The sequence below is a fragment of the Saccostrea echinata genome, unplaced genomic scaffold, assembly GCF_033153115.1.
Source record: "Saccostrea echinata isolate AGI-Se365-2 ecotype Australia unplaced genomic scaffold, CSIRO_AGI_Sech_v1 ptg000046l, whole genome shotgun sequence".
Classification (NCBI taxonomy): Eukaryota; Metazoa; Mollusca; class Bivalvia; order Ostreida; family Ostreidae; genus Saccostrea; species Saccostrea echinata.
In genome coordinates, this window is record NW_026889795.1 from 9517479 (window position 1) to 9536987 (window position 19509).

At 31.8% G+C, this 19509-nt stretch overlaps 1 protein-coding gene across 1 annotated transcript in view; it reads right to left on the reverse strand.

Moving 5' to 3' along the window:
• Positions 1-305: 305 nt before the first annotated feature.
• Positions 306-19509, reverse strand: part of LOC133201887 (uncharacterized) — a 33764-nt gene continuing 14560 nt past the window's right edge. The window contains exons 4-5 of the mRNA XM_061337680.1: positions 11055-11103; positions 306-907 (exon numbers count right to left, since the gene is read on the reverse strand). Coding sequence (XP_061193664.1) covers positions 342-907; positions 11055-11103 — 615 coding nt within the window. The 3' untranslated portion in view covers positions 306-341. The remainder of the gene's footprint in view (positions 908-11054; positions 11104-19509) is intronic.

Consider the following 19509-nt stretch of genomic DNA (forward strand, 5'->3'; position numbering starts at 1 on the left):
TTAAACAAACAAATTCTGTAAACCAACTATCATTCCCGTCATCTTTTTTTCGCGATTAGTCCTTTTAAAATCAATCCGCGACAATTAATTTTCGCGACTGAGGAAACATTCTCTACAAATACAAAGCAAAATAAATGGTTCGCAGCGATTAATATTCGTGAGTTAAAGTAGGTCACAAAACTCGTGAATATTTCTCGCACGTGAATAAAAGTTGGTTTACAGTAATAGGATGCTATTCTACAAGCTTTTGCATAAAAATTATTCCTGTTGATTTAATTTTCAATGACAAGACGGTAACATACACAGCTTTAAGAATCCAAAATCCACTTTTGGTTTCCCGATCAGTCATCTCTTTTTCGTTTGCGTGATGTCCATCCAAGTTCAACTATCACATCATTTCTGTCTATAAATCTCAATGCATTGCAAACCTTCTGTCGGCTAAGCATGTAACGACATTCCTCCTGTATCTTTGAAAGTGATTTATATATTTTATCCTGTATCTTCAAAGCATCTGCTTCCATTTGTTCGATATATCTTTGAGGAAGCCCTAAAAATCGGACAAAATGAGTGTAGTCTTTTGGGAGATATTCGGATAATGTTTTGAATTCTGTTGCTGAAACATTCTGATCTGGGCTAGCAACACCACTGCAAGCAAAGTCCTTAATATCAAATGTTCTAACATATTCAGCAGCTTGTCCTTGACCTTCTCTCTGTAGAATGCTCTCTAATTCTCTCAAGTGATCAATGTGTGCATTCTTGGATTTCCATTGGTACAAGATTCTAAATACTTTCTCCTCAAAACTGAGAGTGGGAGTGACTTCCACATTGACTTCAAATAGACACTCCAGAATACTGATTCCTATGCCTCGGATTTTTCTTGAAACAGCATTAAGAACCAATTCAACAGCTGAAACATAGGACATTACAAAGTAAAGGTCAGATTATTATTACTTTGCATTTTCAACATTTTCCTTTATATCCGTGTCTTTAAAATAGAAATTACCAGACATTGCACATTTTAGTGAGCTAAAATGTATAATTGGAGGACTAGAATCAAATCTTCGTCTATATTTAAACAAATGTAAAAGGATGTAAAAAAAATATTATATAAATATTTTACACATTTTTATGAAATGTGAAGATAACAAAGAGTAATCAATCCCACAAGTCCACTGAAATAACACAAATCTGAAGCAGAGCAAATACAGATCTCGTAAAAATATCACAGGTGGGATTACCGGTAGGTGCCATTGAGGAGTAAGCATCCCCTGTCAATCGGTCATACCTGTCGTGTGCTCATTGTCATGATCGGGCAAACGGAAAAGTCCATAGACAATTCAGTGTATAAATAATGATCTAACAATTAGGATGAAAAACACCAGTCAGCATTCGACTTAATGATAGATTGTATTTAATTTGCTGACAAGGTCATTATATCGACCATAGAACTTGCGAAATGATGACTTAAACAAAACTGTTAATATCCTTCATTCATCAACTTGTTTCCAATCGCTTGCCTCAATGTAGAAATTGTTCGTTCGTTCAGCATGCTCTTGCTTATTGAATCAACTGGGAGATCTATATCAACAGCATATACAGGGGACAAGGGTATTTCGCTACATAAATAAGGGACGCTGATGATGGAAAAATTGAAATCTCGTTAATCATAAAGTTTTGCTATAAGGTTACCATTAATGTCTTTTTCTAGTAAAATATTAAAATATGTAACACGTATGTCAGACTCTGTGGTATCTTATATCAAGTTCAATGGGATATATAGGGTCGACATATCAATAGAATTACTATTGTTTATTGATAATACGTCATTGATATATTTAAATATCAAGCTGAAGGCCATATCAAAAGAATATTGCATAATATTAAAATGTAAGTTATATATATATATTTGTTTTAGCACTGGGTTTATGCAATTAGTTAAGAGATTCAGGTCGGATAAACTCAGTATGACCATATACAGAAAAGAGACCTGCGGGGTTTTAGGCTAAAATCTAGGCTCAATTAGAATAGCAATCCGAGTATAAAGGAGCTAGGAGTCGAGTTGAAGGGAGCAGGGCAACTGGAAATGATTTCTAGGTAATCTGAGGCCCTACATTTTTTCCAAAAAATAATGCATTTAACGTTTCATATTTTTCAAGTTCAGTATGTTTTAGTATTTTTACCTCAGATGTTCGATCAGAAAAGGGAGAATTTTTTTTTTTTTACTCAATGAAGTAAAGAAGTCAACAACAATCTACCAGCAAACTTCATGAAAGAACGTTTGGCCAAAACTAATAACTAAATGAAAAATTAAAAAAAAATTATTTAAACTTTATACAATGAATAAACTAACACAACACAGCTTGCTTCTTGATATTTTGAAACATTCTAGATGGCTATCTTTGTATTTTATGGCCCATAGTCATTCTCATTTAGAGTTGATATGAACACAATAAAACATGTGTTTTGCTTTGGGCTATAGAAACCTATTTTTAGGATATAACTAGAAATTATCGTTTGTTTATGAATTTATAGAAACAACATATACAGCTTCTATTAGTCTACTTGTTGCGTTGTAAAAAGGAAAAGTTTGTACCTAATCGCCTGTATTTAGCAACAATTAATGGTCTATTTTTCTTCAATTAGTTTTGAGCATGCACATTTTGGATCAAAAGCCTGAAAGGCTTCACTGGACAATTTGGCCATAAAATCTTTGTTTAATACAAAGAACAGTTCAATGGAAATTGATTATTTTAATTCCAGTGCTAAATAGTAAAATATCCCTAATTCCAGCTCTTGAAATAAGGGGGTAGACGATATTTTCCACTGAAATTGGGCTATAAAGCATCACCATATTCTGAAATAGTCTTGGATATGAATAAATGTTTCTTAAATCTTTTCTTATGTTTTATGCATATAAAATTAAGTACAGGTCCACGTAAGAATCAGGCAATCGGTGATAAGTCGAATATTTCATATTCGGCCAATATTTTTTTATATTATTACTTGATACAGTAGTAATTAAAATAAATCATGATTTTTCCAAAAAGGCACATCCAGGCTGTGATATGTTACTATAAATAGATTCTGGCATTTATGGGCCAAAATGTCAACCAAAAAAGAGGAAGTTCAGTACAGAAGTAACAAGTGTTGTTGTTTTTCATAAATTATCTAACCCTATTTTATTTTGAGAGGAGTCTGTATCCTTCTTGTATTAGTTGTCATGGAGTTGGTATCTAGGTCGTATCCATAGTAACCATTGTAATTATATGTCAAGACATTTTGGATGTCACAAACATTGTGAAATTAAAACAATATTATTAAAAACAGCAAACACATTATGTAGCTTATTACACATGGAAAAATAAAACAACTGCTCATTGTTAGTTTTCCAGTTTAAAAAGTGTGGAAAAATCAATTTGCAGTTTTTAATGAAAAGGAAAACTATTGAGAAATTTTGATAAATTGCTTGAAGTTTGACAAGATTTTTTCCTAAATCTAAGTGCACTGTGTGTAAAATTTAACTTTTATTGAATTGTTTCTTAATTACATTTATCACATTATTGTGATTTTTTCTATTCAATGTACCAAGTTTACTCTGGAATTAATTTTATTTCTCTAAAATAGTTTTGGAGAGAATTATGATCGGGATCGAAATTCTGTATATTAAGTACCCAATTTTGATGATTCCAGATTTTTTTCTGTTTTTATTTTAAACAGCTGTTAAAACTAAGCAGGCGCATCCAGTTTTCTTGTATTACTTTATTCATATAGTAAACATGATGACCAATCACTATCTATTTGGGTGATTCTTCTTATATAAGCATTTATTTATTTTTTCCATTTAGTTTTTCAGCTTTTACTGTTTGTCAAATACTAACTTATATATAACAAAAGAGAATACATTATGCTACAAGAAGACATAATTTTTATGTATAAACAAGTCAGGGTATGTTGGTCTCTGCTAGCAATGTCCTAAAACTCTCAACTTTTATAGATAAAATTATAAATTCATTAAGTTCTTTGACTCCTTCTAAATCATACTAGTACATGCATGTATATGAAAGGAATGTAAAGGATTTTGTTCAACTGCAGAAAATGATGCAGCTGCAACATTTGATTTACTGTACCATTATATGTGCAGCAATATGATATTTTTAATTGCATATTTAACAAATATGTCATGTTGTTCAACATACTAAACTAAATGTTTTAATATGGAAATTTCCAAGTTTATTCTTAAGAAATCAACAATGACCAATTTGCAAAAAGGTTTAACATGTTTATTAAATATTAACAATTTACATGATTTATAAATTACTTTGTACATCATACAAAGATCAAAATTTGTAGAAGAAAAGTTGTTACAATATCAGTTCTTTATAATCATCATTCCATCCCATGATTTTTAAAAAAAAATGCTTTTTAAACTACAGTACTTTTCAAGCAGACATGCACATTCAAAATTCTGAACTTGATCAATATATGGACTTGTGGTGCTTCTACTTTTGGATGGTTTCCGTTGTTTTCTCATATAGTACTCGCTACTCTAAATCTCAACTGGTATGCTATTCCCTTTGTTTACAAAAGTTAACTGGTTAATGAGCAATGTAGGACTAAAGTTCTACGGTAACCTACTTTACTGTCACTAGCTTTTATGATGGTTAAACACAACAAAAGGCACCAGATTCACTGCTCGATGTGATGTAGAAAATTCTTTCATTGGTAAAGTTTGTTTCCTCGTTTTTCACTAAATTTTGAAGTTTGGACAGGAGAAGAAAACCTCTACTGTTTGAGAAGACCAAAGAACTCTTCTGCAACTTGAACTATTCTGAAAAATTAAATGTAGTGGCATATTACCCAGTATTTTAAACTCTGAATAAGCATAAAATTTAAAATTATGAAACAATGTAATTACTTATCTCTAAAAAACATTTTTAAAGTCTTAAGCAAGATATTTTTTTTTAATTGGTAGTTTAAAATAAAATAAATATCTATACCCATTTTATAAAATGGGGTTCTCCTAATTCATACGAAAGATTTCCAAGAAGAAAAAAAATTACACCCAACTTTGAAATAATTTTGAAAAAGACCAAAATTAAGGACTTAAGCTTAATGGAAAAAAGCTTGCTTATTATTTTTGTTTGACATCAAAAGGGTTTTCCTCACTGTTAGCTTAAAAAACTACTTACTTGCACATGCTGCATCACATGAACTCCTTTTTTTGTGAGAAGATAATTTCCATATTTCAGCAGGATTTCGGGAAATAAATCCATAAATGTTAGATATATAATTGTGTCTTGAAATAACCACAATCAAGTGTTACATAGGCTATGTTGTTGTTCTCAAATCGAGTGTCGCATGACTCGAATAAGTCCGCATTTCCTCGCCAACATGACTTTATGGTTGAGAGTTTCAATAAAACTGCTGTTTAGCAACGATTGTGTAATGCGATGACCAATTTTCTTTGAAGTCTGTTATAAACTCTTGTGCATCTTTGATAACGCAGTCAAACTGTAAAACTATAATAATCCTGCCCAAATCCGCATATGTCAACAGACAAGTTTCGAGCAACCTGAACCCGATCAAATTTGACACCCACTGTATCGCTAGATTTCAAGGAAAAAGATGTTTAGTTTGAAGTTAGACATTCCTTAATTTTCAGTAGATTAATTAAACCAAAATAAAATGCCAAATTCGATGTTTAATCAATTTGATTCTGTTTTTTCGGCATCAGCGTACTTAACAACGGATCGCCCTCAAGCGACAAATTAAGTCATAAATCAAGAACGATAACTGAAATTCACTAATATTGGAAGTAATTATCGGGGTAGTAAACGCTAGACTTGCAATTTTCCAAACTTTTTAAAATTTAAAATTATAATTTTTAAATAGCTGTTTCGTTGTTCATTATCACTTTCTCTCATAACGTTTGCTGTTTTAATTTTTTAAGGTTTCAATATCCATACCATTGTATAGATTTGTACTACTCATGTTCATAATATTTTCTCAATATATTGCCTATTAAATTAGAACAAGCCTGAATATTTCGAAATCATTGAACATATGTAATATATATGTCCTGATGCATAACCATGTGAAGTTTCAAGTCAATTCTCAAACACTGACTTATCACGAAAATTTGATTTTGCCTGATTCTTACGTGGACCTGTACTTAAGCATATATATTAGTAAAATATAATGTTTCAGTTGTAAAGCACTTGGAAATTGCTAAAAAAAAAATAAGCATTTTTGTCGTTTTTTGTATATAAACATATGTTCCCCCCCGTGAAACACAAAAAGCTTTGGTATGAATTTGTGAAATGACAGTCCATATTACCCGTAAAAAGGAATTTTTGTTTCACGGGGGGGGGGGGGGAGATGTTTTAAGAATATTTTCCGTTTTCCGTTGATTTCTATAGTGAAAAACACGAGTTTTACCAAAATTTTAGAGTTATCTCTCGTTGTTTTCCCAAAGAAGTAATGTTTTATGAAAATCCATATAAATATCAATATAAATATTAAAAATCATTTGAATATTTTAACTTTTGAAAATTGACTTGGAGGTAGGCGGGAGAACAATACTATCGTTCGCAGTTCTTTTTTTTGTTTAACAAAATGTCACAATCACTCTGGGGCATTATGATATGGTCCGAACAGAGCAGGGTTTGAATTGACTAGACACCAACAAACATGTTCATGCTGAATATCAAATTCATCTCTTTTCAGTCAGTTGAAGAACTTCCCGTACCAAACATTCTAACAAATGCTCATGAGCATCTCATGAGACTCATATGAGAATCTAGTAAGAAATGTATGCAATTTAGGTAGAATTGGATTTTGCTCATGTGCAGATTGTTAGTCTCTGTTAGGGAGGAAAATACTAACCAAAATACACATGTGCAAAATAATGCTCACTTGGATGCTCATGAGCAAAAGTCAAGTCATTTGCTCACGTATGAACATGCAGCCTTATATAAACATATAGCATTGGTAGTAATTTTTCTAAGTTCAGTTTTCTCACGTGAGCAAGAGGTTAGGAAATTGGACACAGTCAAAATTCAGTATTACAGGTAGAACCAAAGCCAAAGAATTACAAGTCTCATTTCCTCATGTGAGCATTTCAAATGCTCACGTGAGGAAATACAATACGTACTTTGTCACTCTATGTGGTCCAAGCTTTTACAAGCCTTCATTACAATTGCCCATGTGTCAACTATTAATGCTTCCTGATGATAGCATCACAAATAGTTTGGGGCCAGACAGGAATTTCTTAATTTCTTGAGCTTCTAATCTTCATCCCATCAATTTGCAAATGCTTTCCTCTACCTAAACAACCTGCTGTGTCCCCCACAGTTGCTTAAAACTAGGGCAGTATCCAATGAGGGGATCCAGTCAGGATTTGTGCGCGCTTTCAGACCAGTTCAAAATTTCAATCCAAAATGTTTGTGAGGGACATGAAAGTATATACCGGTAGATTTATACAGTAAAGAATTGAAATATGCTTTGGGAAATACATGTCATCACCATACTGAACTGGATGTCAACATTTTAAGAGTTACAAATGTATCTTACGTCCATGAGATGAGGAAGTATTAAAGATCAATTACGAATGACCATGCAGCCACAATGAAAAAGAACTGTGATATATATTTAGGAAAATTTCAAAGATTTGCTGGTACTAAAGAATGCTGAGAAAAAGGTAAGTGCATGGGCTTTATAATCCCTCTCTCATTTCAGATTAAGTAATTATAAAACATAGTATGTTTGTGTGTTAATTATTAATTAATACTTAATTTAGATAGAAATGCAGTATGTTATCAGTAATCACAGATTAATATATGAACATGAATTTACATCATTACATAATATAATTAATGTTTATATAATTGTAGTTCTGAATATAGGATCAAACATAAAATCCTTAATGTATTGCAAATTCTCTATAGATTCTTTTAAGAACTATAAATATGGTAAGTTAGATTAGGTCAAAGTGTACATAACAGCTAAGTGCAGTAATCTATAATTTATCTATAATAAGATAAGTTGCTTAATATTGATGCATATGATTTTTTTATTGACTGGCCTTTCATGACCAATTGAACCATGAAAAATATAATAACTATAAATTCAATTTTTTTGCAGATAAAAGTTGCTGATCGAAGGATCTGCAGATTAACCCCGGCCCCTTACATATAGACAGAGTTCTGAAGTTGGCACTCATTTAAAGGAAATGCAAGGAAAAGGAACATGATGAAATGATTATGATTCTTATGACTGCTGGAATATTTATTTCACACCCAAGTATGATTGCCATGCATTCAGGAATTGGAAAAAAATCTACATAGCCTGACATACCAGAGACAACTTTAATCCATCTAGTGCAGTCAAAAACTGTTGACTGGACATTTATATTGGATGTTCTAGTGTAAATCTACTGGAAATTTAACTTTTTGATAATTTATACAATAATGTGTATTGTACATAATTAATTAATTATACATGTATAATTAAGATTAATACGGAGACTGAAATGTGTTCTATGTAGTATATACTAGTTGTTCATTTAATTTAATTTTAATTTTCATTTCATTTTAAGTTTGAAAAATGAAGTTCACTGAACATTTATGCATGTATTTACATGTTGCTCAAGAATATTTAAAATATTCAATATTATTGACAAATCATATTTTAAATATACATGTATATATTATATTTGTAATCTAAATTTTATTCTATTGTTGTTTGTTCAAGTGAGCAATTGTTGCACATGAGACTAATTAGCCTCATGAGACTAATGAGCCTCATGTGAGCAATATTCTAGGTGAGCAAAATGATTCCTCACATGAGCAAAAAATGCTCATGTGCAGAATCTTGCTCATGTGAGCATTTCACCTAATTTGCATGTTAAATTGCACATGAGACTCACATGAGCAACTCACGTGAGGAAATCTGGTTAGTCCTCACGTGAGCTGCTCATGAGCAAATTGTGAGAATGGTTTGGTATGGGTATGAAGAATTTAATGAATTTATATATATAATTAATCTAATTGTCTATGTCTGAGCATTGTTGTAGTGCAAGTAAACTACAACCATGACTCTGCTTTGTTATGACTACGATCGAGTTATGATCAGGCGTGGTATACAAAATGCGGCAGAATGAAGAAATACAGTTACTGTAATAACCTCTTTTTTGTGATAAAATTTGATTATTGAATATAAGGTTGAGGTTTTGAAATTCTATCTTTTTCATTTTTAGTATTCATGTTTATATAATGTGATTATTTTACCGCCAATTGGGTTATTTGTGTTACATGGATATCCTGCCGAAATGTTATTCATGTCATTCGACACACCCTTTCTTAAGAAATTCATCTGCAACAAATATCACGTTTTTCTTGTGAAAAATAAACAGAGTATTGCAACAGAATCGTAGATATATCATTTGATGCAATTTTATTTTCAAGCTTTTATTCATTATGAATATTTTCAAAGAAGTTGATCTATTACAGTTACTATTTTCTTTTTAGGATGAATCGACTGACATATTGGGTCACATAAATTCTGGTAGCGATTTCGATTGGACACCTGCTAGATGACGTTCGAGCTAGAAAGTTTGACGCCATTAAAAAACAAAAGGACCATGGGCCACAACACTCACCTGAATCACTTTGGCCCTACTATTATGCATCAGATTTTCTTCCCTGTATTTGTATGTAAAATGTTTATGGTCTTTTCAGGCCCACCCTATAGACAGGAGTCACGATATGAGCAAAAATAAATCTACATGAGATGAAAATGCTATCATATTCACATAATTAATCATAGCTTTGTTGTTCCTGAGTATTTTCAAGATTTCTCCCTATGTAATCCCTATTGTGATCCCCATCCTACCCCAGGGGGCATGATTTAAACAATTTAGAAACTACACTACCTCAAAAAGCTTCCACATAAGTTTCAGCTTTCCTGGCCAAATGGTTCTTGGGGAAAAGATTTTTCTCATATATTTCAATGTAAAGCTTTGATTCCCTATTGTAGCCCTGCCTTTTCACCTGGTGTCATGTTTTGACATGCTTTACCCACGGGGGTTATGCTTTAGACAATTTAGAATTTACGCTACCTAATGAAACTTTCACATAAATTTCATAAAAATGCTTTACACGGGGGTAATGATTTAGACAATTTAGAATTTACGCTACCTAATGAAGCTTACACATAAATTTCACCTTTAAATTCTGGACCAGTGATTCTCGAGAGTTTTTTTTTAATGACCCCACCCTATTTTTATTATTATTTTTTTTTTTTTACATTTTCTTGATTATCTCCCCTTGGAATAGACCTTGGTACATCTTTTTGAAAATTTAGAATCCTCTTGGCCTTGGAGGTGCTTTGTACAACCTTTGGTTAAAATTGACCCAGTGGTTCTTGAGAAGTTGAAAGTGTACAGACGGACGGGCGGATGGACAGACAGTCGGACGGACGCCGGAAAACGGGTGATCAGAAAAGCTCACTTGAGCTTTCAGCTCAAGTTCAAGTGAGCTGAAAAGGGTAAAACGAAATTCTTGATTCATGTCTTACAAACTGTTTCTCTGTTTTACTATAGATTTTCTTTTTTGATGAAATATTTAGTTGATGTTTAAGTCAAGCTTATGGTCTTACATGGCAGCTAAGCATAAGTTGCACAAGTTTCCAACTCAGCCCCACTCTGATGTTTTGATCCATGGACCCATGTGAATGGGTGAGGACTCACAAGGATTTCATAAAGATTTCGCATTTATGAGATGGATCACTGTTCCTAATTTTCACATTTTGTACATTTCATGATGATTAAAATGCACAATTTTTAAAGATAAAATTCATCGATTAAAATAGCTAGATTATTATAAAGTTTTGCACTTTTGGGTCACACATTACAAAACGGCAAGTTGCTAATCTGCCAACCTGCACCTTGTTTGCTGCAACGTATGTTTTCCTTTATTCCTTTTTTACCAAGACTTTTGATGAATCAGTTTAGTACAGTACTATACAGATATAAATGATTCATATGTTATACATACAGGGATCTGTTCCAGTGTCTTCATTGGTTCCACTCTCAGACAGGCTATCCTGTTTTATAAATAGAAAGGAGAGATTATCAAGTTTAGGTTTGTATTTAATTTACAACAGACGCTTTGATATGATTTATTTTTTGTATTTGTTTTTTAAAGACAGAAATAAGAATTTTCCATCTTCAAGATAGTTGAATCATGAGAACCATTTGAACAAGCCATAAAATGGTTAATAATCATAATTTCCTGAATGGTCCCAAAATTATTAGTCAATATCATAAAAGAAATATAATAAATAATCAATTATACTGTCTTCTATTAAAACTTCGCAGGAAGTACAGATCCTATCAGTCTGTCAATTCCCAGCTAGTTTTCCTTTCTAAGAGTCATTTACCCACATCTTCAACAGATTATGAAAATTTTTCAAAACCCGACCATAATTTAAATGTTATTTTGATTTGTTGTTTTGTTGCCATCAAAACAAATCTGTTGTCTTTGAATTTGAAACACGCGTGTGTTTTTTTCCCTCAGTTACTACATCTAAAAGCAATTTTAATTTTTATTATTACTAATGTACGCTGAAACTAACTGCAAAATCCAACACTGTCGTATGAAATTAAATCAGCACAGACGAATTCATTGTTGACAACCTAACAACAATATTGCTTAAAATTTTCAAGAACATATCTAAATCTACATTAAATTATCAATGATGTTTCTTTTTCTAATGTACGTGCTTTGTACATCCAACTTTTAAATTTTGAAACATTATTCAATATTTCTTGTTCAAAGAACAAGACGTATAATTTTCTACTCTATCTTCCAATGAAAAACTTCGACCCCATTCATGGTCCCACCATACCCGGCGGAAAGGGGATATTTTGAACTAACTTGAATCTGCATTTCTTGAAAAGTTTTGCATACTTATATTAGTTTTAATGAATTTGACCTTTTTGCACTTGAAAGTAAAATCTTTTATATATATTCTAATGCAAAACTTTGATCATTTATTGTGGCTTCACCCTATCACCATGACTATATTTTAGCAAACCTGGATTACCACTACAGTCTTGAAACTTTTAATTGACTTTAGGGGCTAAATTTCTCGAGCACTTGCCCACGGGCAAGTGTTAAAATTTCATCCATGTGAGACAAAATTTATTGTTAAGATATAAAAATAAAGAAAAAATACAATATCAAATATTTTAAATACTTTGTACAAGAGAGCTAGGTTCACTTTATTCATAAAATGGCCTTTCCATATACCAATTAAATGACCAAGTCCCAATGTCCCATTTTAAACATCAATATAAAGTAGAGACTTGGTGCTTTCATTTCCTATGAAAAAATTTCCTCTAAAAGTCCATGAATTAAAAAAATAGGCTTTGAGGAACTGCAAATGACTGTAATCTTTGAAACACCATTAGACCACTTGTTTGATAATTACACCCATGGGTCAAGTAGAATTTCTCTTATTGACACAAAGGAACGTTATATTTGTTATTCGATTTTAGTAAAGTATATCATGAAAAAATGTGTACTTTCTTTAACATTTTTAATGTGGTTTCTGCATCTGTTTGGATTGTTTGATTTTAAAGCTAAAAATATAGTTTTTTTCATCTTAATTAAAAGTTAAAGTGACCTTCAAGTAGGATCCAACGTAACTTCTAACTAAGCTAACTGCATAAACGGACACAGTTTCGTGATTCTAGGTCTAATGGTTTTCCTGTAAAGAGCTTGACAGAATTTTTAACATATCTGGCCATATCATCTTAATTAAAATTCAGTGACCTACTTTTTATGTGGACACATCTTTTACCCAAGATTAATCAGCTGACACAGTTTGATAATTCTAGGTCTCATAGTGTTTGAGTTATGAGCCGGACACAAAAAAGCAAACAGACAGACGGACGGACACGAACTCCATATACCATAATGCATCTTATTTTTAGATGGGCATATAGAAAGTTAACAAACAGTTGAACTTAAGGACTGACAGAATGTGGGCAAACTCGATCAGAAAAACTCATTTTTTTTTTTCTTAGGTGTTTGCAGAAATTGTTAATTTTGTCAATAAAAAATAAGTTGAAATGTGAAAAGTTTTCAGATAGCAAGAGGCATACAACATACAGAAAGATGGATGAACACAGACACTTTTCAATCAAAAATGCAACTCTCATCCAAAAAATAAAATGCACTTGTCTAGGCATAGTCATTGTAACTAACAAAGCTATTATTAAGGTCTTCCGTCTTCAGCGGAAGACCTTCTTGTTATTCTTAGGTTTCTTTTCCACTATTTTTATTATTATTAAGGTCTTCCGTCTTCAGCAGAAGACCTTCTTGTTATTCTTCGGTTTCTTTTCCACTGTTTTTCTTATTATTTTTTTTCTTACCGATTTTGTGCACGCAATTTCTCGAAAACGGTTCGCTCGATTTTCATGAAACTTTCAGGTCTGATAGAATAATAAAAAATCTTGATACTTATTTTTTTAATTTGATGACGTCACTTCCGGTCCTAAGATTTTTGCGATTTAGTGACTTTTGGAGGGTCAGTTTGTCCGCAGGTTTTCTAAGAAACCACTCATCACAGGCACGTGAAACTTTTAGGGAAGACAGAGCAATATATGTAGATCTGTAATACGTAGTTAACTTTCACCGGAAGTGCCACACGTCGACGCTCGCTATGGCCTGAAAAAAGTCATATCAAGAATTTTAAAATTTCTAACGCTTTTTCTACGATATCTTTTTACATGGAAATATTTTGTTAAAACATATATAACAAAATTTGTGCAGAATTATAAGATCTTTTAAATGATATCTCGAAAAAAGGGCTGGCCCCTAAAATAAGGAATCTAAAGGGGCCAAAATACTTTTCCTGATATCTCAAAAAGTATTTAGAATTTGTAATACTTCAAAGAAGCAAAGTTGTTCAACATGACAAGTAGCAGCTTGCGAGATCATCAAAATGCGTCGAATAACGTCACTTCCGGCCAAACAGGAACAGGAAGTAGTAGAAAATAGCTTATTTTCACAGATATTGGTTCAGTGCTGCTATCCCACAAGTTGACATGGGATGGGATTGGTTATGATTCAGGATTGAGGATTCACGGTAGAAACATATAGTAGTTAGTCCAATCCTAACCTATCCTGTCCTATCCTGTATCCTACAGCCTTCTGATTGGAGTAAAAGTTAATTCATATTTCAAAATAAATTACAGAAACGCAAAAGGACATAGAACGTTTACAAAAGAAATATTTATAAAATCACAAAAGAAAATAAACATTTTTTTTCTTAACACACATTTATTCTATTACCTTCGAGTAATATGGCGTACGATCTAACCGTGAACGATCACCGGAAGAAGTAAACAAAGAAGAGATCGGACATCAAAAGATCGTATTTCTTCAGCATGTTTGGATGATTAACTCGATTCCTACTTGTGTTACATTCAATAACATGTTTCTCTGATAAATGTGCTCTGTTTGTCTGGATAATTTCACTTGAACCGTCAGCGGCGGACTATAACAGATCATAATCGCAGTTGTTTGGTGCAAGACCATGTAAGTATACTACACACTGTAAATGTGTGCATGTTTATACATATCTCTCCCTTTAAGCAATGTTTTAATGACTTGAACTATTAAAATTTTATTCTATTATAATATACACAGAAATCGGATGCGGAAAAAGAGGTTGTGTAGAAAGGGGACAGGTAGGGGGGTTAAATATTTACAAATACTTTGTCACATGATCAGATGTATTACACCTTTTTCAGTTTGTTATTGCTATATAATCATTTCCTTACTGTGGTAAAAAAAATATTTTTTCTTATCTGATTGCAATTTAAAATAATTAAATGCAGAATCATCATGATCATTTCTTATGCTACTGTCAGGTCTGCTACAATCACTAGATTTAGCTACGTAGCTTGAATTACCTACATAGCTTTATTTACCTACCTGAAGTAGCTTTATGTAGCTACTAAATCAAACTTATTTTTTAAATAAGAATTTTTCCCAGAAAGAGCAGAAAATTGCACTTTGATGCAGTGATAATTTTTAACTTTGAACTCATCTGAAAACAATTCATGAAAAAATCACTCTTGGAGATGTGTCTTTTTTTGCGCAATTGCAATCAAAGATCTAAAAGTTTTGGGGCTATATACAACAGTTAATTTGTGACCTAACAGTTACTTCTTGAGTGTAATAACAAAGAAAACCAGTTTTGGTTAACATGAGCACAATGTGAAGTAATCATACTTATCCACGCCTCATCGTGCACAAGGTGTGTACAGTTACTCAAACAATGGGAATACATATTTTCCTTAAAAGTGATCAAACGCAGCAACGTTAAAACTATCTCTGCTTTAGATTGCTTTTTAAATGATACCTAGAATAAATATTAGTAGACATTTCCTTGCGACTTTTTGTCTTTTTAAAATAATAAGCAAAATTGTGAAAAGTTGCCTTGAAATAGCTAAATAAAGCTACCTGAGGTAGGTAAATAAAGCTACGGTAGGTAATTTTAGCTACGTAGCTAAATGTACTGATTGTACTGGACCTGACTGTGTATAATAAGCTCACTCAGCACTTGCATGTACATTGTATGTATGACCTATTGTGAGTTAAACATAAAACATATAACATAAATTAATCATTTATTATTCTTCTTCATTCTAGAGAATGGTACCCTATTTTGCCTGCCCTCATCAGTCATCACAATATAAAGGATTTTACATTTAGAAGTAGGTATGATTAGATTTTTTTTTGTGTTTATGCATGTATCATTAAAATACGTAAAAATCATTATCTAAGTTGAGATGATGTGTCTGCAGATTTTATGAATAAGTGATTTTCTTCTTTTTAAAATGTTGACAGTAAAACTGAAATTAATATATAATTGTTCTGGTCATCATGGTCATGTTATATGTATTTTCATTTTTTTTTTAATTCAAATTTCGAACAAAAAATGAAAAGAAATTAACAAACAGCATATTAGATAGATTAATACAAGCAGAAAATAGAAAGAAAAAATCATCTAAACATGTACTCATACTAGTTAGCAAGTCGACGAGATGAAATGAATTATAATCTACAAGTAAATTATATAAATTATGATTGTTTAATTAAGATATGAGTTATGACTGTGAAATTGCAGTATAAGATTTGATTTCGTTACTCTGGGAGAGAAAAAGGTGAAATTAAGACAATTGTACATGAAATGAGAAAGATAATCACAATCAAATACAGTTTTAATGTATAATGTATATGACAAAATTTACAATATACATGCATATAATGGTGTGTGTTTTTTTCTTCAGGACAATCCTGCAAATTTGCAGCTGTACAAATTGCACTTCATCTCATCTGCTGCTGGAATAAATAATGAAAGATTTTCAAACCAGTGTCCAAGAGCCCCCTAGAGTCTGAAATGAAGGTGTTCTTTATTAAGGAGATCAGTGTGTGATGTATTTGTTTTCTTTGCATTGATGACATTTGTGAAACTGTTCGGTTACTTTATGACCATCTCTCTGACAACTACTTTGACATTTGAAATTCAATTTGAGCGACGGACAAGCAGACCAAATAATATGCATGTAAAACATTATACAATTGTAATAAGACATTGATAAACTAGATGTACATGTATCTTTGAGCTTGGCATTGAAATACATGTATACTTTACATGGACACTTTTAATGAATTTGTCTCATGATAATGAACATTCTATTGTTTTACATTGTAAATATAAATTGTAGATAATATGTATTTGGTCCAATATATATAATTATATTTATATTCACTGAAAAAAGGAATTACCCTGAATAAATATTGTGAACTTGGTCAATTATTTTTATTCCTCATTTAGACACTGAATAACATTCAAGATCAAATGTCAAGGTCAAAAACAAGATTTACTTAAATTTGGGTTATAAATACTGTAACAACTATTGACTCTTATGCATGTTTTATAAGATCTAAGGAATATTGTGAGCTGACTACAATAATTATTGCTGTCAACCTGTCTGACTATAAAGATTTAGGAAAATGTTTTCTGTTAAACATAAATTGATTAAATTCTCACACATAAATTTTTTTTTTTAATTAAGATACACTTGTACGGCAGGGAACTGGCCATAAATTGAGAACAAACTGAAGCGAAATAAGAATTTTAACATTTTGAATATCTTGATTTTTATTTAATTAGCAAACATGATGAAAATGTTGCATGTTTGTAAAATATTCACATACAAACAAATGATGAACTTAACATTTCAAACAAGAATAACTTTAATAATAAATATAAAATATATTTTTATCATACATTTAAAATTGAATATAATAAGACAATTTTAACTTATTTAATAAATGAAAGTCAACATATTCTAGATCTAAATTTTGACTTGTCTGTTCTCGGTTTATGGTCTTGTCATATCTTGAAGTTCTTATTTAGATTTACGTCAAAAGTAAAATCTAATATACAGCTGATATATGTGCAGTTAGATCTATATGTTATTTTCGTGATGCCCAGTTAAGGGAAAAATAAAGTTTTGCATAAATTTTACATGAACAGATGAAACATACACTTGTTAAAACATCAAACAAATCCTAGTTTTGTCATTATTTAGTATGTGTAGACATGATAGAGAAATTGTTTCTTCAATGGGTACGGTTATAATTCAGTGTACCTACCCTGCATGAAAGATTTGGTATTCGTGGTCTGATTCTTATAAAGAGTTTAAATTTTGTTCCTTTTGTCTACTTTATCATAACATTACAAAAGTATCTGCAATCTTTATTGTTTCCCCCTTTTTCTCTCTCTAATTTTAACTCCATTTATTTTTCGTAGAGAACAAATTCGAAAAGAAATCACAAATACCTTGACGTCTCCCGATCATTGTTAGTATGTAAAATTAAACACAAATAAAGTTTAACTATATTTATTTCTTCAATTCTTCCGAAGTTCCAATTTCTTCACATGTTCGCTAGATGAATACTTGCCTACGTTTTATTACAATCCTTTTGTTTACATTTTAACTGGTTACTCGCAAATTAATTCGTGAGAGGTGTCTGGAATTAATGGATGTCGATCTTGATTATTTTTTCTCCATTAAAATTTATTACATTTAAATTAATTACATAACTATAACTGATTTTTATTTGATGGTCATTTTATAATTTTTTTTTTTCATTTTGTCAAATTAACTCTTTAATATTAAAAAAAAACTGATAGCAGCAGGATAGGATAGGATTAGACTGAAATCACAGGATAGGATTTTGGATGCAGGATTCATAATAGGATAGGATAGGATTGTCAACTTATAGGATAGCAGCACTGTATTGAATTGAATTATGCATGTCACAGAGGACGTCTGATTGTATTTCCTGTCGAGTATCGTCTCTTTTGTCAACTACTTCAGGCTAAACCGGAAGTAAATATAAATGACGTATTTCTGCAGATATCAACATAAAATTAAATAATTGAATTCAACCAAGACTTTTGACCCAATTTTCTGTCGATTGGGGTCACTTCCGGTCAAACCGTCTTGATTTTTTAAACTTCTTGAAAGTCTTGATTTGCTTTATTTAATGAAAATCAGCATAAAAATCATTAAAAACTTAATACAGATCGACATAATTTTTGGTCCGGAGGCCTTCTTTTTAACGAATACTTTACTTTCATTTATCCATCTTACAAGCAGTGCTTCTGAAAATTGGACGGAAGACCTACTCGTTGCTTTGCAACGAGCTTTGCTCTAGTTATTATTGTTTTTTTTTCTTACCGATTTTGTGCACGCGAGTTCTCGGAAACGGCTCGCTCGATTTTCATGAAACTTACAGGTCTGAAAGAACATAAAAAAACCTAGATATATATTTTTTTGTTTTGATGACGTCACTTCCGGTTCCGAGCTTTCCGCCATTTAGTGATTTCGGAGGGTCACTTTGTCCAGCAGTTTTTTCAAAAGCGCTTCTAGACAGAAACGTGACATTTTTCGGCGATGATAGAGCAACATGTGTAGATGTGACATGCGCATTTCTCTTTCCCGGGAAGTGCCGCACTTCGTCGTTCGCTATGGCCCGAAAAAAGTCCTATCGGGACTTTTAAAATTTCTAACACTTTTTCTACAATATCTTTTTACCTGTAAATATTTTGTTAAAACATATAGAGCAAAAGTAGTGTAGAATGATACGATCTTTCAAAAGATATCAACAATAAGGGGCTGGCCCCTAAAATTAGGGAGCTATAGGGGCCAAAAGTGTTTTCCTGATATCTCAAAATGTATTGAGAATTTGTATAGCATCATAGAAGCAAAGTTGTTCAAAATGACAAGTAGCAGCTAAGAAGATCATCAAAAGTCGTCAAAATGACGTCACTTCCGGTCACACCGGAAGTAATGGTAAATGGCTCATTCTTGCTCATATGACCGTAGATGTCTCCCGAACTCTATCTCATCTCCTTAAA